At 46.5% G+C, this 20,186-nt stretch overlaps 1 protein-coding gene across 1 annotated transcript in view; it reads right to left on the bottom strand.

Moving 5' to 3' along the window:
* The window catches only part of LOC311109891 (striated muscle preferentially expressed protein kinase-like), a gene marked incomplete at both ends in the record, with an annotated part of 63,807 nt that overhangs the window by 727 nt on the left and 42,894 nt on the right, over positions 1-20,186 (bottom strand). Inside the window, 27 exons of the mRNA XM_084152908.1 lie at positions 74-223; positions 332-407; positions 555-778; positions 956-1,195; positions 1,383-2,085; positions 2,256-2,420; positions 3,275-3,397; positions 5,531-5,698; positions 6,022-6,138; positions 6,300-6,443; positions 7,009-9,655; positions 9,775-9,886; positions 10,046-10,198; positions 10,476-10,502; positions 10,633-10,805; positions 11,179-11,256; positions 12,305-12,362; positions 16,188-16,388; positions 16,854-16,953; positions 17,523-17,691; positions 17,867-17,979; positions 18,113-18,409; positions 18,680-18,886; positions 19,002-19,106; positions 19,194-19,352; positions 19,591-19,826; positions 19,996-20,185. Coding sequence (XP_084009034.1) covers positions 74-223; positions 332-407; positions 555-778; positions 956-1,195; positions 1,383-2,085; positions 2,256-2,420; positions 3,275-3,397; positions 5,531-5,698; positions 6,022-6,138; positions 6,300-6,443; positions 7,009-9,655; positions 9,775-9,886; positions 10,046-10,198; positions 10,476-10,502; positions 10,633-10,805; positions 11,179-11,256; positions 12,305-12,362; positions 16,188-16,388; positions 16,854-16,953; positions 17,523-17,691; positions 17,867-17,979; positions 18,113-18,409; positions 18,680-18,886; positions 19,002-19,106; positions 19,194-19,352; positions 19,591-19,826; positions 19,996-20,185 — 7,135 coding nt within the window. The remainder of the gene's footprint in view (positions 1-73; positions 224-331; positions 408-554; positions 779-955; positions 1,196-1,382; positions 2,086-2,255; positions 2,421-3,274; positions 3,398-5,530; positions 5,699-6,021; positions 6,139-6,299; positions 6,444-7,008; positions 9,656-9,774; positions 9,887-10,045; positions 10,199-10,475; positions 10,503-10,632; positions 10,806-11,178; positions 11,257-12,304; positions 12,363-16,187; positions 16,389-16,853; positions 16,954-17,522; positions 17,692-17,866; positions 17,980-18,112; positions 18,410-18,679; positions 18,887-19,001; positions 19,107-19,193; positions 19,353-19,590; positions 19,827-19,995; position 20,186) is intronic.

Below are 20,186 nucleotides of genomic sequence, written 5' to 3'. Positions count from 1 at the left end.
ACAGCTAGCACTGCGATGCAGTGCCTTAGACCACTGCGCCACTCGGGATGTAGCTACTCTTTGAAGCACTCACCAGGCATAGCTACTCAGCATCTTCTTGAGGAACATCGAGGCACTTTGGGACACGTTGGGGTAGAGCTTGGTCGGGTCAAACTTGGCCATCTGGATTTTGGTCTCAGTCTGGTGTGGGTCTTTGTCCTGAAAGGGAAGCCTACCACTAAGCCTGAACAAAAAATGGCATAGACAATGAGAGTTCAGAAGAAGAAAAAATCACACAACTTCTAAGACTGATGACAATAGTAACTATGAAATGAGTAAGTTGTATCTTTACATGACGTAGGTTAGAACCCCGAGGCTCCAGATGTCAGCTGGAGGGCCGACCACATCACCTTTCACCATCTCCGGAGCTTTTCAGCAAAGAAAGACCAGAGAGAGAGAGAGTTCAGAGGAAAGTAGTGATCAAGGTGAGTATAACAGCTTATTACCCAAGAAGTACTTGGCGGATACCAATTCCAAATACCAGTGGTAACTTCAATAAAGTGTTACCAACTCACACATATACTCCAGTGTGCCCAGGCTGCTGTTGTATTGTTTGAGGGAGAGAGGGTTGAAGTTCTGAGCGCTGCCAAAGTCTACGATCTTGACGACGTTGAGGTTGGTGACCATGACGTTGTCAGGCTTGATGTCCAGATGGAGGATGCGTCTGTTGTGGAGGTACTCCAACCCCTGAAGTATCTGGACCAGGTAGCACACCACGTCATCCTCCGAGTAACGGAACCTTAGCAGGAAAAACATACAACAGAAATGTTTAAAATAGATTTATTCCACAGATATATTGTAGAGCACAGCTGAGCGCAGTGTGCAACTCTGTGTGTGTATGTGTGTGTGTGTACGTGTGTGTGTGTGTGTGTGTGTGTGTGTGTGTGTGTGTGTGTGAGCGTCATGCTCCACACACCTGTCTATAAGGCTGTGCAGCAGCTCCTTGCCAGTGCAGTACTCAGCCACCAGTACCAGGTAACGTGGGGTGACGTAGGCCTCATGGAGGGTCATGACCTTGTCATTGTGGAGAGACTTGAGGATCTCATACTCCTGCAGGATGGACTTCTTAGTCTCCTGGTCGTACGGAACGATCTTAGCCATGAAGATGTATCCTGTGGCGTTCTCCCGACACTCCCGGACCACACCGAACCGCCCTCTGTCCAGAGAGAGATAATACGGTAGTTTAGTTACCAAATAATGTGTGGTTAAACATGAAGCCAGTTTCCCTGACCTAGAATAACCCTATAAGTAGTACCAGTAGTAGCAATAGCAATACTGTGTAGTGTAATAATGTACTACTGTAGCTGTAGAAATATTGAGCACATCTCTAACGTCTCAGTCACCTGGCTTTCTCATCCAGGAAGGTGTAGGGCTTCTGTGGGACTCCCTGTCGTAGAGCGGTCTCACCCGGCTTGGGTGTGGTGCGGCCCGTGGGGGTCCCTCGAACAGGGGTGCCCCTCCCCTCCCCTATGGGGCTCAGACTGCTGACCTGGAGCACTTGGGGGGAGAAGGAGGGGGCCGGGAGGGGGGTGGGGACCACACGGGCAGTGGCGGCAGGGGAGTAGGTAGGAACGGATGCCATGACGGGCTTGGTGGGGGTGGAAGGAGGGGTGACAAGAGGGGGAGGGGGCGAGATGGGCAGGGTTTGGGTCATGGGGGGGACCACGTTGACAGGACTCTGGGGTTTGGGGAGGACGAAGGGAGGGGTTTTGACTACAGGCAGGGAGGGGAGAGTTGGAGGGGTGGCAGGGGTGACCGTCAGGGGTTCAGTTGGAGGGGTTGTGGTGGCAGGGCTGGAGGGGGCCGAATGTGTAGAGGGAGAGAGAGCTGCGGTGGGAGCAGGGAAGGGTGCAGGGGAGGTTAGAGAGGTCTGTGTAAGGGAGGGTGAAGAGGGAGAGACAGTGGACACAGTTTTACTGGGAGGTTGCGTTACTACTGGTTTGACCTTTGGGATAACAGTCACTAAGGTGGTAGCCGATGGGGCAGGGTGGAAGGGAGGTGAGGGGATGGTCTTCACAATGGCCACCGCAGGAGAGGATACGCCTACTGCAAAGCAAACAAATCTCTCTTCAATATCAGATTATCACAACCATTTTGTGAAACAAATATGCAACAATACAGAAAAAACAGCAGAACTTTCTTTACCACCTCTTTTGACCCAATTTAACACAATTTACTGAATTTTAACCCCCTGTCCAAAAGGTGTGTTTCAGCACCTGTTGAGTCCAGGCTGACTTTGTCCGATATGTTGCTGTAAGGTCCCTGTCCAGCCTTGTTGACGCAGGCCACTCTGAACCTAAAGGTGCCCCCCGGTGGCAGGTCTGTGACGTTGTAGTAACAGTCAGCTACACCGGTCGCTATGATCAGCCAGTTTGCATCACCTGAAAGGAGAAAGAAAATCATGCTTAATTTATATGAGTGCCAATTGGGTTATGTTATATCAATATGGTCAAATACCCCTCAATCGTATTCACAAAATGATATGCATCACTTAGACTTTACACACCACTGTCATTTGTTGCAGTACTTCTAATTCACACAAGGTGGCGATAGTGTTTAATGTTGATGACAGAACGGATGAAGGTTATGTAGGCGGTTTGTTTGTAATATCAGTTGTACACGAAGGTGATGTGGAGCCATAATGATCTGTCATAGTCACAACTGATACAGAGGAATAACCGAAGGACATCCGCATGGTAATGAGGATATAGTGAGGCACAATCCAATGAACAAACACAGAGAAAAACAATCATCCAAAGCCGAGCCTGGCAGTAACTGTGTGGTAATACAAGGCATGAAGCCATCGAATTCAATCATTCCTGAAATCATATTAACATTCATGTTATTCACACTTTGATACAATCCTAATGATCTAGGCTCTACAATGATTCACCGTATTATGAGACCATAATGACTTATAAAGCGTGATGAAATAGGGCCCAATTGTGGTCTATATGGCCAGTTTGTACTGTGACTATTTGCCCAGTGTTTGAGTTATTCACTGCACAGTAGCCTACGTCACTGTTTAAAGTGACAGCCAAAGGTGTTTCCTATCCAACCGTCAATAAGGATAATACATCTGGGTGAAGCGGGCTGTAAAATAAACAAAATATTAATATTCGGCTTGAGTTTATAGAGATGACTAGCCTGGAATCCAGATGGATATTCTCAGTGTCAATCGTGACACAGAGCACATCAGTTTGGACTCCAGGCAAGGAGATGAATGTCAACCCACCTTCTGTCTTCCTCTCTAGAGAGTAGCTACAGGGGGGCTTGGTGTCGGCTGGTTTCCATAGCACCAGGGCTGTGTTGTTGTATGTCTGGGGAACCTCCGGCGTGCCTGGCCTTTTGGGGACACCTGGAGGGGGTGACAGGGGGAGGAGGGTGGGGTGGAGGGGAGGGGAGATGAAGGTGGGGTAGAGGGGAGATGAAGATATGGTAGAGGGGAGATGAAGAAGGGGTAGAGGGGAGATGAAGATATGGTAGAGGGGAGATGAAAATGGGGTAGAGGGGAGATGAAGGTGGGGTGGAGGGGAGATGAAGGTGGGGTGGAGGGGAGATGAAGAGGGGGTGGAGGGGAGATGAAGAAGGGGTAGAGGGGAGATGAAAATGGGGTAGAGGGGAGATGAAGGTGGGGTGGAGGGGAGGGGAGGGGAGATGAAGTTGGGGTGGAGGGGAGGGGAGATGAAGGGAGGGTGGAGGGGAGATGAAGAAGGGGTAGAGGGAGATGAAAATGGGGTAGAGGGGAGATGAAGGTGGGGTGGAGGGGAGATGAAGGGGGGGTAGAGGGGAGATGATGTGGGTGGAGGGGAGATGAAGGGGAGTGGAGAGGAGATGAAGTTGGGGTGGAGGGGAGATGAAGGTGGGGTGGAGGGGAGATGAAGGTGGTGTGGAGAGGAAATTAAGGTGGGGTGGAGGGGAGATGAAGGTAAGGGTGGAGGGGAGATGAAGTTGGGGTGGAGGGGAGATGAAGATAAGGGTGGAGGGGAGATGAAGTTGGGGTGGAGGGGAGGGGAGATGAAGGTGGGGTGGAGGGGAGATGAAGTTGGGGTGGAGGGGAGATGAAGGTGGGGTGGAGGGGAAATGAAGTTGGGGTGGAGGGGTGATGAAGGTTTAGGAGTGATAGGAGGTTAGAGGGAGATGTTGGGTATGGTGGAGGGGGAGGTTTGAATAAAAAAAAAATGTATTGTCACATATTTTGATGGGGTGGGGTGTCACAGAGGGGGAGGTTTGGGGAAGGGGAGCGTTTTGATGGGGTGGGGTGTCACAGAGGGGGAGGATGGAGAGAGTAGATGGAAAGAGGAGAAACCGTGGAGGACACAGAGATGGGTTTGATAATTTTCTTAACTCAAACCATACACAACACTAGAAGCTTTTCACCCTGATATCATGATGCATTTGAATGAAGGAGGCCTACAGCTGAGACTGATTTAGCCAAGGCCTCAGACAAGATGAGCAGTCTGGGGAATCTCTCACCCAACAGATTGATGATAAATGGAGACAGATAGCATCAGCAGACGGGATTAGTAATGCAGACGCCCAGACAGTGTTGCCAGAGCAATTCAATTTGAAGCTGTGAAAATCTAACTGAAATGTAGCACGTTGAGTCTGACACCTGAAAAAGAGCGAGAGGCCATCAAGTGTCTGGAAAGCCACCTTGTTCTGTCATTTTGCTGAAGGGTATTTGACATTTTTATTGATATTGTTATTTATAGCCTGTTGTCTGGACAAGAACCTACAGATGCCAAATCTTAATTTGATCATCCTGTTGTTGCAGGAATTTAAAAAAAGGCTTCTAATGTTTAAAATTTACACTTTAAAATGTCAATACTTTTTTTGTCTTAACGAAAAATTTATCAACCCCTACAATTTTTTACAATTAATTATAATTCACATAATAATTCACATTTCCTGTTGCTGCAGGATTATTTTACTGCAGTGAGAAACTGGATCAAATTAAGATCCGGAATCTGTAGTAGCTAGATGGACTGTGAGTGACAGTTGATTATTTGATTCTGACACATCAGATTACAACCTGCGAATGACATCTTTTCATTTGTAATAAGCAGCACTCTCCTCTTGGAATGATTATAAAGAGGTTGTAAATTCAAGGCAAAAAGCCATTAGTTTAATCAGCCGTATACTACATTAATATTTATGCCCATGCCATTAATATGCATTGCATTCACACTCGAATACAAATCCTATTACCTAAAACCTTTCAAGGTTCATCACATCGTAAAGATGAATAATACATGTTTTTGCTTAGAATGAAGGGCAAATACCCCTTTCTCGATTCAGTGTAAATGCCATGTTTACACTAAAGGTTGTGTAAGCAATGCGAATCCAACAGATTTTACAGGTCCAGGATATTAGAATATCACATGAAGATAACGGCTTCAAAAACTGGTATTTTCCTGTTTCTCCACAAATCTAAATGACAGGATAATCATTGAAAATAACATTTTCTTGTAGGTAACGTGTTACTCACAGGCCAGGGACAGTGTGCAGGAGCTGGTGACGCTGGCTAATGGGTTATTGGCCACACACTCATAGAGCCCTGCGTCCCTCCTGCTGGTCTTCATGATCGTAATGAGCTGCCTTCCGTCTGGACAGGAGATCAAGTTCATCCTGTCGTCCATCTCCAGCGGTCTCTTATCTGGGGACAAGCAAACCCAAGCAACAATAAGAATTACACAGTGGCAGCCTGTAAAGTAATGTTTTATTTTATAGTCCTATTTCAAAAGGTGTTTATCTAGTATTCGATGAGAAACTTTCGAGAAATAATGAGCAATCTCTAACATAAACACAAGTTCAGGAAGTCGTGCTCACACAGGGCACCATGCTATGATGAGTTATGATAACATGACACATCCCTACACAAGCAACTACAGACATTTCAGCAGCAGCTCCTACAGTAATGCTTTATTAGACAGCGCTGTTCCAAAGAGTGTTATGTCTGTCAGCTCTATGACTTCTTACCTTTAGTCCAGGTGATTTGTGGCTGGGGGCTGCCAGCCGGGAGGCAGCTAAGAGTGACAGGGTCACCCTCCAATAAGACGTGGTCCCTCAGCTTGATGTGGAACACAGGAGGGAAGTCTGGGAAAACACAAGGGTGTGGCTTAATAATAATAATGAACACTGAGAATAAACGGAGTACGTAAAAGCAGTGTGCAGCTATTCTATTTCATTGTCAAACTCCAACTCTGTAGGCACATTCAACATAAAGGCAACTGACTGCCGAATTTAGCAGACAGTACTAGAGGAAGTGCGGGAGTACTGCAGGCTACCTGATGGGCCCTCATCTTTGGCTGAGGGGAGGTCAGTCTGAGAGGGGGTCTTGTCCTTCCTGCTCCTGCCCAGACCCCACCTGTCCCACCGCGACCGCCGGTCAGTCTCTGGAGCTGTGGAGGACAAGACATAATTGCAAACAGCTGAGACAGACGAACCTGAGGAGGTGAGTTAATATCCCCATTATCTATGCTGCAATAGTCTATGTGCCGGGGGGGCTAGTGTCAGTCTGTCTTATCTGGTGTAATTCTCCTGTCTTATCTGGTGCCCTGTGATCTAAGGTGTGCACCCTCAAATTCTCCCATCTCTCTCTCTATCTCGCCCCTCCCGGAGGACCTGAGCCCTAGGACCATGCCTCAGGACTACCTGGCCTGATGACTCCTGGCTGTCCCCGTCCTCAGTCCACCTGGTTGTGCTGCTGATCCAGTTTCTGCTGTTCTGCCTGCGGCTATGGAACCCTGACCTGTTCCCTGGACCTGCTATTTCAACCCCCCCCCCTGACCTGTTGCACACTCTATAACCACTGTGATTATTATTTTACTAATATTATTTGACTAATATATATTATTTGACTAATATTTGATATAAATATTAGTAGTAATATTTTTCTTCTAATATTCAATATCACAATGTAATTGATATTATATATTTTTTATATATACAACAACAGCTACTTACTGAGTGACTTTTGACTTTTTGACTTTTCGGAATGAAGGCTTGACGCAGACCCAATGGATTCCTTGGACGCTTTGGATTCTTTGTTTGTCTGTTTGGCTAGCTGATTCTCTGGGATCCCCATCTCTTTGAGACCTCTTCCCTCAGACTGGGAATGTCGATGACGGGAAAACAGTGGAGTTTTCTTTCCCTCCGCCGTCTCTTTCCTTTCCTCTGACTGGCTTCGGACTTCCCCAGAAATTCCGGCCACCTTGTTCTCAAACTTCTTCCTCATCGCCAAGACGGGGGAATCGCTGACCTTCTTAAGATCATTTTCTTCTGCATCTTTCCGACTTTTCTCTTTCTCCACGCGTCGCTTGGCCTCTTTCTCCTCCTTCCTTTCCTCTGACTTGCTCCTCAAACTGGCTGAGATGCCCGCTACTTTGTTCTCGAACTTCCGCCGCATGGCGAAGACAGACGACTCCTCCATCTTTTTGCGTTCTCTTGCCTCCTGCTCTCTCCGAGCCTCTATATTGTCCAGCTGTGTCGTGTCCAGACTCTTACTGCGGCCTATGGCCCAGGACACCCTGCGCTTACTGGCCGCAGGCTCAGCCTCCTTTTTATCTATGGACGGGGTCCTCTTCGTGTGCATGGACAACCGTCCAATGATGCCCAGGGACCCTGTGTCTCTCTCCACCTCCCTCAAGTCCTGGACGGACTTGGACTTCTCCTGCAATCCTTGGTGCACCATCTCCAGCGGCGCCCCCAGACGCCCCGGCCGGTATACCTCCTCCCCCTCGCCTGCCTTACGGGGAAGGATCGGGGACTTCTCTTCTGATTTGGTCCTGGTCAGTCTCCGGAGCCCACGGGTCAGGGATGACTCACGCTTCTTGAACCTGGATTCAAAGACTTCCTCTGAGTCGATGTCCTTGATATCTGTTCTCAGTGGTGTGGTAGGTTGGCGTGGGGTGGTGGGGCGGTCTGGGACCGTAGACAAGCTATTCGAGATGGTTGGGCTGGTTGGGCGTTCGGTGGCCACCTTGGCGAAGACGGCAGGGTGTTCAGGCAACGTGGGGCTAGGTGTAGATTGAGATCTCCGGCTGCTGTCAGATTTCCCAGATGGTACTACAATGGTTTGCATCACGTTGGCGTATGCAGACGTTTTTTCTTTAGGCGGAACCCCTGGAGAATCGCCACCTTTTGCTTTTACCTCTTCTTTCTTTAACTCTATCTCCTGCTTTTCTTTCTGTTCATCTTCCTCAGTGTCCTCCTCCTCTATGACGATCACAGGAGCTAACACAGTAGGAGACCTGCCCAGGGAAAGCTCCCTCTTCGACTCGTGTCTGTCAACCCTCTCCTGTGCTTTGGTCCTTCTGTCCATGTCTTCATCTCTTTCAGAGGTCTCCTCAGACTTGCTCTTCTTCTTCTCCTCTGGTTCTTTCTCTTTCCTCACTCCTTGGTCCTCTGTGACTGGGGTGGGCTGTATGGAGGAAGAGGGCCCAGAAGAGGGCCCAGGAGAGGGCCCACGAGAGTAAGGTCTGGACTCCAGCCTGGTCTGCTCCGTAATTGCTGATATGGAAGTGGCCTCTTGGAGGACTTCCCCCTCTGTGTTCCTTTCAATGCTTTGGGTCCTTTTAGCACTGTCACTCCTCTCTGCTCCGCTCTGGCTAGATGTGCTAGTGGGGATCTCTAAAGGGGCTCCGAACCGCCGGTGCAGGGGCATGGGCTCCGAGTCGCCCTGACTGAAAGAGGAACTCTTCTGGAGCATTTTGGTTTTGGGTGTGTCCTCCACTGTGCTTTCGGTAGAGGCTGCTCTGGCCAGCGACCGCTCTGGCGCCCCCACCCTGGATCTCCTCAAGTTTCGGTCCAGGGACGAGGTTCGCCTCTCATCGTCCATTCCCAGGGTCTCCAGCAGGGGACCTCGCAGGCCGCTTTTGCTGTTGCCTCCCCTCAGCAGCCTCTGTCTCATCAGCTCCAGTTTGAGGGCATAGTCCTCCTGGCTCATCTTAGCTGCCCCAGGGCTGGGGCTCCGATTGGGTAGCTCCATGGAAATAGCCTTTTTGAGGCTTTTTTGGCCGCTGTCTTCCTTGCCCTCCTCCACAGCCCCCTCCTCTGGCTCGATGTGGAGAAGCAAGGCAGAGTCAGCTGAACTGCCCCTCCTCATCGTCGCTCTCCTGGACTTCGTCTGCGTGTCATCCTCCTCCACACTGGAACCCTTCTTCAGGGGGACTCTCTTCGTCTTCACCGCAGTCTTCTCCTCGTCCGAAGACCCGCCATCTTCCTCAGTTGTTACCCTTTTTCTCGTTCCTATGCTTCCTCCTAATTCCTTGGCCTCCGTTTTGGACACCACCTCCTCTATGGGCTGTTCCCTGTGCCGGGTTAACCCCGCCCCTTCCACCGTCCCATTGGACCTGGAAGGCGGTCCTGTGACGTCCTCTTCCCCTGGTATCTCGTTGAGGGAGACCCTGGAGCCGGAGAACACCATAGACAGGGGCATGGGGATGAAGGGGAGTTCGTCCACATCTTCGTCCGAGTCGGAGGATGAGGAGGGGGGGGGCGAGCCCTCTTTGAGGTGACGGGCCACAGCGATGGAGATGTGGTTGGACGAGTCGTTGAGAAGCTCCGGGATGGAGCGCATCACCATCTTGGATTTGTAGCTGATGAGGGAACGCTGGGTAGAGATAGGGAGAAAATGGACAGTGTTAAAAGGAGTAATTTGGAAGGTACTTAAAGGGATTCATTGAAGTGCATTAATCAATGTACTCCTTACAGAAATAATGAATGCCTTACCTGCCAACGTCTTCGAGATAAGACTTGCTTTAGCATCGCTGTGTTGATGCTCTTGTCTTTTATTGAAGTCTTGAACCAGGGGTGGCGAAGGCTCTCTGTAGCATTAGGCCTCCTGAGAGTAAAACATTACATCGTGATGTTGAAACACTAAGCCCCAAATACTTATTTTCTATTCTTCTTTTGTGTTGAAATTGAAATTGTTTGTATTCCTAATATAAGGGAATTCATTTGAATCAATTTATACAAAGGCATTATTATCAATAACACTCACAGTCTGTCAGCCACCAGCAGTTTGATGACGAATCCCTTGGCCTCTCTACAGAGGTCAGCGAACATACTCTCCTCAAAAGCCACATTTTGGTTCCTGATGTTGAGGACGGTGCATCTGTCGTTCTCCCCAGCAAAAGGAGACACACCAGTCAGGCTAGAAGGGAAATATATGATGTCAATATTATTTTACTGAGACTGTTTACTTGCTGTCAAGTCCATTTTAATTGGGTCAATTGAAGCCTGTGGCAATATGCAAACAATATGCAGGTGATATGCATTGGTGTTTTGCTTTGTGGAGAAACATTACATTTCAAGATTGACACTTCAATAAAGAAAGAAATGTAATGGCAAAAGGTGTATTGAATTCTAAGAATATCTCGACCAGACACATTTATCATGTTCTCAGCCCAACCAGAACCTTAACCACTCACCATAGGTAAGTGATGACCCCAATAGGCCTGCGAACAGAGAGAGAGAGATAAATTACTTTCAGAGGGCAAGATGAAGGAGAGAGGGAGAGAGCGATAAAATCATGATTAATCAGGAAATAGATTAAAGGAGAGAGTTTCCCCCCGACCAGGTGCCCACCAGATGTCTGTTGCCTTGGAGACCGGCGTTTGGTTAACAATCTCCGGGGCAACAAATTCCGGAGTGCCGTATTTGCAGTAGTGTGCTTCAGTGGTCTCCAGCTTGACGGCATTGCCAAAGTCACAGATGCGGATCTTGTCACTGTGTCGGCCTGCCATTAGGATGTTCTCAGGCTGAGTGGGGTGGAGAAAAACAGGGAATTATTCAGAACATAAACTAGGTTTCCATACAATTGGCAACATATTTTCATGCTAATATTCTTAAATCCGAATACAAATAAAATGCGCATTAGAGACCATCCTCTGTTATTTGATCTATGTAAAACTATTATAAAACTGTGACTTGATTTGTGTAATGTTATTCATTTTAGTGTACATGTTTTGAGCGAGGAAAATACATCAGTATCTGAGTAATATGTATTTGGGGGTTTGCTATATTCTTTCCTGGTTATATTAAGTAAGTTGATAATCGCAGAAGTACCTGTTATATAATAGCTTGTGATTAAAATACTGGATGTGTCCCTTGCACAGTGGGAATCTGATGTACCTTGATATCAAGATGAGCAATATCTTTCTGGTGAAGGTAGCTGACCCCTTCAAGCACCTGCTGAATACTTGACCGGATCTGCAGAACAGAACATCTCCTTTACCACATTCTACATTATATATTCTATATTCTACATTCTACATTCTATAATTTACATTCTACACTGAACAAAAATATAAACGCAACATGTAAAGTGTTAAAAAAAGATCCCAGAAATGTTCCATACCCACAAAAAGCTTATTTCTCTCAAATGTTGTGCACAAATTTGTTTACATCCCTGTTAGTGAGCATGTCTCCTTTGCCAAGATAATCCATCCACCTGACAGGTGTGGCATATCAAGAAGCTGATTAAACAGCATGATCATTACACAGGTGCACCTTGTGCTGGGGACAATAAAAGGCCACTCTAAATTTGTCACACAACACAATGCCAGAGATGTCTCAAGTTTTGAGGGAACGTGCAATTGGCGTGTTGACTGCAGGAATGTCCAACAGAGCTGTTGCCAGATAATTTATTGTTCATTTCTCTACCATAAGCCACCTCCAACGTCGTTTTAGAGAATTTGGCAGTACGTCCAACCGGCCTCATAACCACAGACCACGTCTAACCACGCCAGCCCAGGACATCCACATCTGACTTCTTCACCTGTGGGATCGTCTGAGACCAGCCACCCGGACAGCTGATGAAATTGAGGAGTATTTATGTCTGTAATAAAGCCGTTTTGTGGGGAAAAACTCATTCTGATTGGCTGGGCCTGGCTCCCAAGTGGGTGGGCCTATGCCCTACCAGGCCCACCCATGGCTGCGCCCCTGCCCAGTCATGTGAAATCCATAGATTAGGGCCTAATTTATTTATTTCAGTTGACTGATTTCCTTATATGAACTGTAACTCAGTAAAATTGTTGAAATTGTCACATATTGCGTTTATATTTTTGTTCAGTATATATTCTATATTCTGCATTCTACATTCTATATTCCATATTCTATATTCTATATTCTTGTACGTTCAACATGTAAAAAAAATATATATTTCACTGAATTTCGGTATGTTTTTAGATAAAAATTGTTGATTTTTCCATGCAATCCAGAGCACACTCAAACATAAGACAAACAGGCCAAGGCAAACCTCGGACTCCATGACGGTAGTCTTCTTGGTCAGCCGGTCCAGAAGTTCCTCATGGCATCTTCACACAGCAGTTAAGGAGAATATAGGTACTGTATAGTGTTTAATAACCATAGAGACAGATAGAGGACTCTAGTGCCCAAAATCCTGTTTTATAATGGGCAGCGCCATTGAGGACTTTCACCATTTTTAAGTAGTCAACTGGTTGGGACTTCCTATGGGTTAAGGAAGGATCACATGATTCCATCCGGGTCATCAGAAGGGATCAGCCAATTAATTATACTTGTGAGCAAACATTCCATAACTGCAGGTGGCAGTAAATCGCCAACTTTGGCTTTATACCTGTTCAAACAACACAGTACAGGTGGCAGTATACACCCTTTCAGCTTGTTTATCAACTCACAGAAGTAGTAGATGAAGAAAATAGACTTCTTCAAAATGGAGATGGCCTCAATGGCCCTGCCCATGCTCTCACAGACGCCATAATGGGACAGAGACAATGATGCGATGTCTATCTAAGTCTATGGTGATAACCTTATCGCTACAGTCCAAGTGGGAGGCGAATTACATTTTTTATAATATATGAACCAAACTCCCACACATCGCGTCTCCTGGTAATGTAACCAATCTGTGATGAGTCAGGAGAAAGTAGCGCTACGGTTCAGTCATGCCTCCAGGGGAGTAGAGAGGACATTTAGATTAATGTTATGCAGCAGTTCTCTCTCATGCACAAGGTGGGAAGAAGGCTCTTGGCTCTGGTGTGTTCATGGAGAGGTTTTTATGCAAAGACGTAGGATCAATGCCATATTTTGATCCATATTGGATCTAGCTGTAAACAAAAATGAATATAATTTGAAAACAAACAATTCTAGGAAACATGATGTTGGTTTTTGGTTTAAATCTTGGCTAAATTGAGGTCATTGATGGCTTTAGTTTTGATGCAACATTATTACATAGATGAGATATGTTGGATTAACAGGGAAAGAATGTTGATGCAACCAATACAATACTGGCTCAGTGAATATGTTATATTCAAACTTTTCATCTCTTGTAATATGGCTTCTTACATGCTGACCAGACCGTCCGCGTTGCATGCACAAGTGTTGCAAAATAAATGTAGACATACAGTTGAAGTCGGATGTTTACATACACCTTAGCCAAATACATTGAAACTCAGTTTTTCACAATTCCTGATATTTAATCCTAGTAAAAATTCCCTGTCTTAGGTCAGTTAGGATCACCACTTTATTTTAAGAAAGTGAAATGTCAGAATAATAGTAGATAGAATAATGTATTTAAGATTTTATTTATTTCATTACATTTTACATTTTAGTCATTTAGCAGACGCTCTTATCCAGAGAGACTTACAGTTAGTGAGTGCATACATTTTTCATACTGGCCACCCGTGGGAATCGAACCCACAACCCTGGCGTTGCAAGCGCCATGCTCTACCAACTGAGCTACAGGAGGCCTATTTCATCCATTCCCAGTGGGTCAGAAGTTTACATACACTCAATTAGTATTTGGTAGCATTGCCTTTAAATTGTTTAACTTGGGTCAAACGTTTCGCGTAGCCTTCCACAATCTTCCCACAATAAGTTGGGTGAATTTTGGCCCATTCCTCCAGACAGAGCTGGTGTAACTGAGTCAGGTTTGTAGGCCTCCTTGCTCACACACGCTTTTTCAGTTCTGCCCACAAATGTTCTATAGGAATGAGGTCAGGGCTTTGTGATGACCACTCCAATACCTTGACTTTGTTGTCCTTAAGCCATTTTGCCACAACTTTGGAAGTATGCTTGGGGTCATTGTCCATTTGGAAGACCCATTTGCGACCCAGATTTAACTTCCTGACTGATGTCTTGAGATGTTGCTTCAATATATCCACATCATTTTCCTTCCTCATGATGCCATCTTTTTGTGAAGTGCACCAGTCCCTCCTACAGCAACACACCCCCACAGCATGATGCTGTCACCCCCGTGCTTCACGGTTGGGATGGTGTTCTTCGGCTTGCAAGCACCCCCCTTTTCCCTCCAAACATAACAATGGTCATTATGGCCAATCAGTTCTATTTTTGTTTCATCAGACCAGAGGACATTTTTCCAAAAAGTACGATCTTTGTCCCCATGTGCAGTTGCAAACCGTAGTCTGCCTTTTTTATGGCGGTTTTGGAGCAGTGGCTTCTACCTTGCTGAGCGGCCTTTCAGGTTATGTCGATGTAGGACTCGCTTTACTGTGGATATAGATACTTTTGTACCTGTTTTCTCCAGCATCTTCACAAGGTCCTTTGCTGTTGCTCTAGGATTGATTTGCACTTTTCGCACCAAAGTCGTTAATCTCTAGGAGACAGAACGCGTCTCCTTCCTGAGCGGTATGACGGCTGTGTGGTCCCATGGTGTTTATACTTGCATACTATTGTTTGTACAGATGAACGTGGTACCTTCAGGTGTTTGGAAATTGCTCCCAAGGATGAACCAGACTTGTGGAGGTCTACACATTTTTTTCTGAGGTTTTGGCTGATTTCTTTTGATTTTCCCATGATGTCAAGCAAAGAGGCACTGAGTTTGAAGGTAGCCCTTGAAATACATCCACAGGTACACCTCCAACTGACTCAAATGGTGTCAATTAGCTTATCAGAAGCTTCTAAAGCCATGACATCATTTTCTGGAATTTTCCAAGCTTTTTAAAGGCACAGTCAACTGTGTATGTAAACTTCTGACCCACTGGAATTGTGATACAATGAATTATAAGTGAAATAATCTGTCTGTAAACAATTGTTGGAAAAATGACTTGTGTCATGCACAAAGTAGATGTCCTAACCGACCTGCCAAAACTATAGTTTGTTAACAAGACATTTGTGGCGTGGTTGAAAAACTAGTTTTAATGATTCCAACCTAAGTGTTTGTAAACTTCCGACTTCAACTGTACCTGTTATTCAATCATTTCATCCAAACTGCTCGCGCGCGTCAACGGGCGTCTGTGTAGCCAGGCGCTAAAATAGAACTTGGTTCTATTTTAGATGCTTGACATGCTGCAAGTCCCGCCTTTCCCATCTACTCATTGGTTTTTACGAGCATATGCCCACATGGGTGATTGAAAGATGAACGAGGTCAACACTCCAGTCAAGTTGGTGGCGGTAAAATAACGCAATGTTTTTCTAAACCCAGAGGCGCTACATCGCAAGACTTCCGGGAACGCTTGCGAAACACACCAAACAGACCAGAACAGGGTGTTTGAGAAGTCAATGAGAGAAGTAAAAAATTATTCCTTAGTTGTTAATTTTCTCGAAATCTAAAGGCACAACATAGATTTGAGCCAATGACTTAAGAAGTTGAACATGTTATTATTCCAACCTCGTCAAAGTGACAAACGGACACTTTTTAATTTGAGTCAAAAACAACTTTATATCGAAGGGATGCCTTTGATTTGCACATGCGCAGTTCGGAGCGAGACCCAATGACGTGTTTCTACGCATGAGCTTTGCTAGCCAACGTCGCCTACAAGTGTGATCAGGGATTTATATTGGAGAAGCAGTTTTAGCCTATCTGAATACTGTACTGTCTTTGGTTTATCGCCCAAGACAAATTACCTAGCAACAGCAAGCTAGTTAAATGTCCATTAATGTTTCATGCGTTTCGACCTCTCCCCAAATTAATATAGTTGGTTCACAGTTGGTTTTGGTATTTTAACCTGCATGTTGTGAACGCGTCTGGTGGGGATAAACAAATTCAACATGTGCACGATGGCGCACGTGGACGCAGGTGCAGAGCCGGTTTGGTCATCATGTAATGATATATGCTGCTATATTATATTATATATTTAATTATATTATGTAATGGATTTTCTGACAACCAAAATTAATCAAGGAATCAGTCAGTGAAAGGATACAGCTCAGTGATGATGACGACCATGTTCTTCTTCTCGAAGGCGTCATGGAAGTAGAGGACTTTCTCGTGGTCCAGCTCTGACAGAAGGTTCATCTCCCTCAGGGCCGATGCCTTCCTCTTGGCCCTCGCAGACACAAACTTGGCCGCGTACTCCACCTTCCCCTTCTTCTCAGTCACCCTCTTCACATAGGAGAACGCTCCACTGGAAAACAGTCGCACAATGATGACATCGTTGCAATAACTCTATGAGAATCACCAAATGATTCAATGGGATTGAGTGAGCATAAAAACAGGTCAGTTCTGGGAAACTTAACGTCCTAGTTGAGAAAGTAAAGGGACATGAGTATTAAACGGTACGTGACACCTTGTTATTGGTGGACTTCTGGTGAGTCAAGCCAAGCTCTACCAGAGAAAAACTAAAAACAAATAGCCTTTGTGATGTGTTCCTCTACTGACGGGTGACTCACCTCTCCTCTATTTCTGTCTGCTATCATTATGCAGTCAGTGTGTTGTTTGGTGTGGTGGAATTCCCCGTACTGACCTTTGTGGCTACCGTTCACAATGCAATTAAATACAGATAGCAGCTACCACTCACAGAGCCATTAAATAGAGAAGAGATAGCCTGGCTGAGCGGATGTTGTTTGTGATTGCCTGGTCCATGACTCACCGTCCTATCTCCTTGTGTACGTCGTAGTAATCAGTCAGCCTCCGCATCTTCCTCAAAATGGACCCCTCATCCTCCATGGGCTCCACCACCTCCTTCCTCACTGCAGGCAGGGGGTTAGAACAGGGGGCAAGGTTAATGTGGGTAGGTGGGGGGTTTGTGTCTGTGTGTGTGTGTGTGTGTGTGTGTGTGTGTGTGTGTGTGTGTGTGTGTGTGTGTGTGTGTGTGTGTGTGTGTGTGTGTGTGTGTGTGTGTGTGTGTGTGTGTGTGTGTGTGTGTGTGTGCTGACAGATGGTTTAATAGTCTCAGACACCTTGTGGTCCAACCCATATGGAGCAGATTTGGTTGTTTAACTTTCGATTACACCAAGCTTTGGCTGAGATATCACAAGGACAAACAGATGCAATCCAACTAAAACAGCCATTTCTGGCAACAACAATTAATAGGAAAAGCCTTGGTACTGTGACATCTGTGTTAACAATATTCAGTATGCAGAAAAAGCACACTTTTCAACAGTGTGTCTTTAATACCTTACCATAAGGGTGTGTTAATCAACAATAATACTTCGATTATGAAAGCACAAAATATCATTATTGTAGATGTTTTCCAGACTTATTCCAATATCTGTATGTATCCTTATATTATTCAGACAATATAGACTATGGTCCTGACCTTTGTGGATGGTGAGTTCAGCCTTGCAAGAGACTTGCCCAGCCAGGTTCTTGGCGGTGCAGGTGTACACCCCTGAGTCCTCAGGCCGGGCGTTCAGCACCACCAGAGAACACTCTGTATCATCGTACACAAAGGTGAAGTGACTGCTCTCCGACAGCACAATGTCATCCTGGAACCACAGAACAGATAACCACAATCAATCCCACTTGATCAACTATCATGGAGGGGTAGGTTTGTTTTCCTGGAACCACAAAGGAGTTAATCATCCAATAACCTGCTTAATCACTACAGAATAAGTTTATGTGGTTAATGATATGATATCCATCCATTGACTCTTATCATACCTTGTACCACAGAATATCAGGGTCGGGTTTCCCCTCGACAACCACGGCAAAGCGAGATGTCTCTCCTACATGTATTTCCAAGTCCTCCATGATGGACTCGAACTTAGGACGCACTGTTGTGAGAAAAGGAGGGGAGAGAGTTTGGGGTCAGTTTGGCTTTTTACCTTGTCATGGTTACAGTAAGCACCAGGGCTGTTAGTTGATTCTATATCTGCATACAGGGGTGAACTTTGACCCCAAACTCACCTGCCATGGCCAGTAGGAGGGTACAGAGGTCACTGCCAAACTGGTTGTTGACTGTACAGACCAGCTGACCGGTGTCAGTGCTCTTCACCCTCTGGATCTTTAGGGTATGTTGGTCGTCGTCTGGCATGCTCATCTCAAACATCCCTGGCTTGTTGAGCAGCACCACCCCCCTCCTCTTCCAGGTGACCACAGCATTGACGTGGTTGAGGGTGAGGGTGATGCTCACGGACTGGTTCTCCACCACGTACACAACGTCAGGCTTGTCCAGGATGATGGGAGCTTTCCTCAGATAGGGACCTGGTAGGGATCAAAGGTCAAATGATCAGGGGATCAAGCCATCATCTCTGATGTGTTGACAGACCAACATTCCCTCACAATAGTAGATCCTATATATTTGGCTACATATCCGGCTCGAAGGACCATGTAATTATACTTTATTTGTGCACCTGCCGCAATGTGTTTGGTGACATTGCTTTTGCAATATGCAAGTCTTTACATAGAGCCATTTAACCTTTGACCCTCGATCAGAACTGAGTGACTGTAGAGACTTGGAGCCTATACAAGTACCTCTGTCCATGAGCTGCACCAGGTCAGTGGAGGGGGAGGGTTTGCTGAGGAGCTTGGCGGTGGCCGCTAGGACCCTGAAGGCGTAGCGGACTCCCTTGGAGAGACCGGTGACGGTGTAGGTGGTCTCTCTCAGGTTGGAGGCTATGATACTCCACTGGATGGAACCCAGAGGCTGCTGCTGCACCGCATACGTCAAAGAACTGCCATCTGGAAGCACAACCATAGGGGGTTACTGTAGCAGTGTAGCGAATTTGTAGGGTAGACTAGCCTGACAGGGACTCGAACCCGGGTCCCTGTGACTCTCAGTCATATTGAGGCATACCTATGGAAGAGTCAAGTCTCTTTGGTTTCTTCCAGCTGAGTGTTATGGTCTTCCCTGTTATGGACTCTACCACTGGAGGACCATCGGGGGGATCAGGAACAATGTCTATCAAATGAAAATACAAATGTACCAACACACCCATACTGTAGTCAGATGGCACAGGGATTCTCATGGCGTTTTTGGTTGGAGCACATGTTGCTGTGATTGCTTTCACATGGTCCCCATCCATACCTGTGATGTAGAGGTGTGCGTAGCAGGCTGCCTTCCCCACTTTGTTGGAGATGACACACTTGTAGACGCCCCCGTGGCCGTGGCACACACAGCGGATGATCAGACTGTGGACATCTCTGTCTGGAGGGAGAGAGAGATATATAACTAATGTAGAGAGAGAGATGACGCAGGTAGAGGAGGGAGGAAGAGAGTCAGATAATGCTAGTAGAGGAGCGATAGAAAAAATGAGAGAGAGAGGGAGAGGGAGAGGGAGGTAGAGAGAGAGAGAGAGAGAGAGAGAGAGAGAGAGAGAGAGAGAGAGAGAGAGAGAGAGAGAGAGAGAGAGAGAGAGAGAGAGAGAGAGAGATTGTCTCCTTACTCTGAGTCATCTTCCTGTCGTCTGTACTGTCTATCTTCTTGCCGTTGTGGTACCAGGCGATGGTGGGGTAGGGCAGGCCCGCCACCTTACACTTTAGCACCGCCTCCTTCCCCTCGATCATCTCCAGGTCAGCCAGGGGCTTGACGAAGTCGGGCATGGTCCTCTGCTCCTGCTCCACCTCGCTCTCCAGAACCTCTGGCTCCTCAGCGATGGAAGGCATCTTCTCCAGCTTTGCCCTGGAGAGAAGAAGGGAGCAAATAGAATGAGAGACAGAAGGAAACGGAAATACAGAAGAGAAGATAAGATAAGGAAACACCTATTATTAGTTTTTAGATCACTGCAGATGAGGAGAAGAAGCCTAGTCAGACTAGTGGGATCACCCCATGTCTATGGTTTTCCTCGTACATGTGAGAAGAGATAGCGGGCCGCGGTTCCTGCATGTAGAGTTCGGCTGTGCACTCCGCCTTTCCGTGTGCGTTCTTAGCGACGGCTGTGTAGAAGCCCTCCGTGTCGCTGCTGACATGGATGATGACCAATGAGTAACGGCCTCCTTCCTGCAGGAGACGCACATTCTCACTCTCCTCCACCGGGTTCTC

This window comes from Coregonus lavaretus, assembly GCF_964263955.1.
Source record: "Coregonus lavaretus genome assembly, chromosome: 35".
Classification (NCBI taxonomy): domain Eukaryota; kingdom Metazoa; phylum Chordata; class Actinopteri; order Salmoniformes; family Salmonidae; genus Coregonus; species Coregonus lavaretus.
This window is presented reverse-complemented; position numbering and strand designations above follow the sequence as displayed.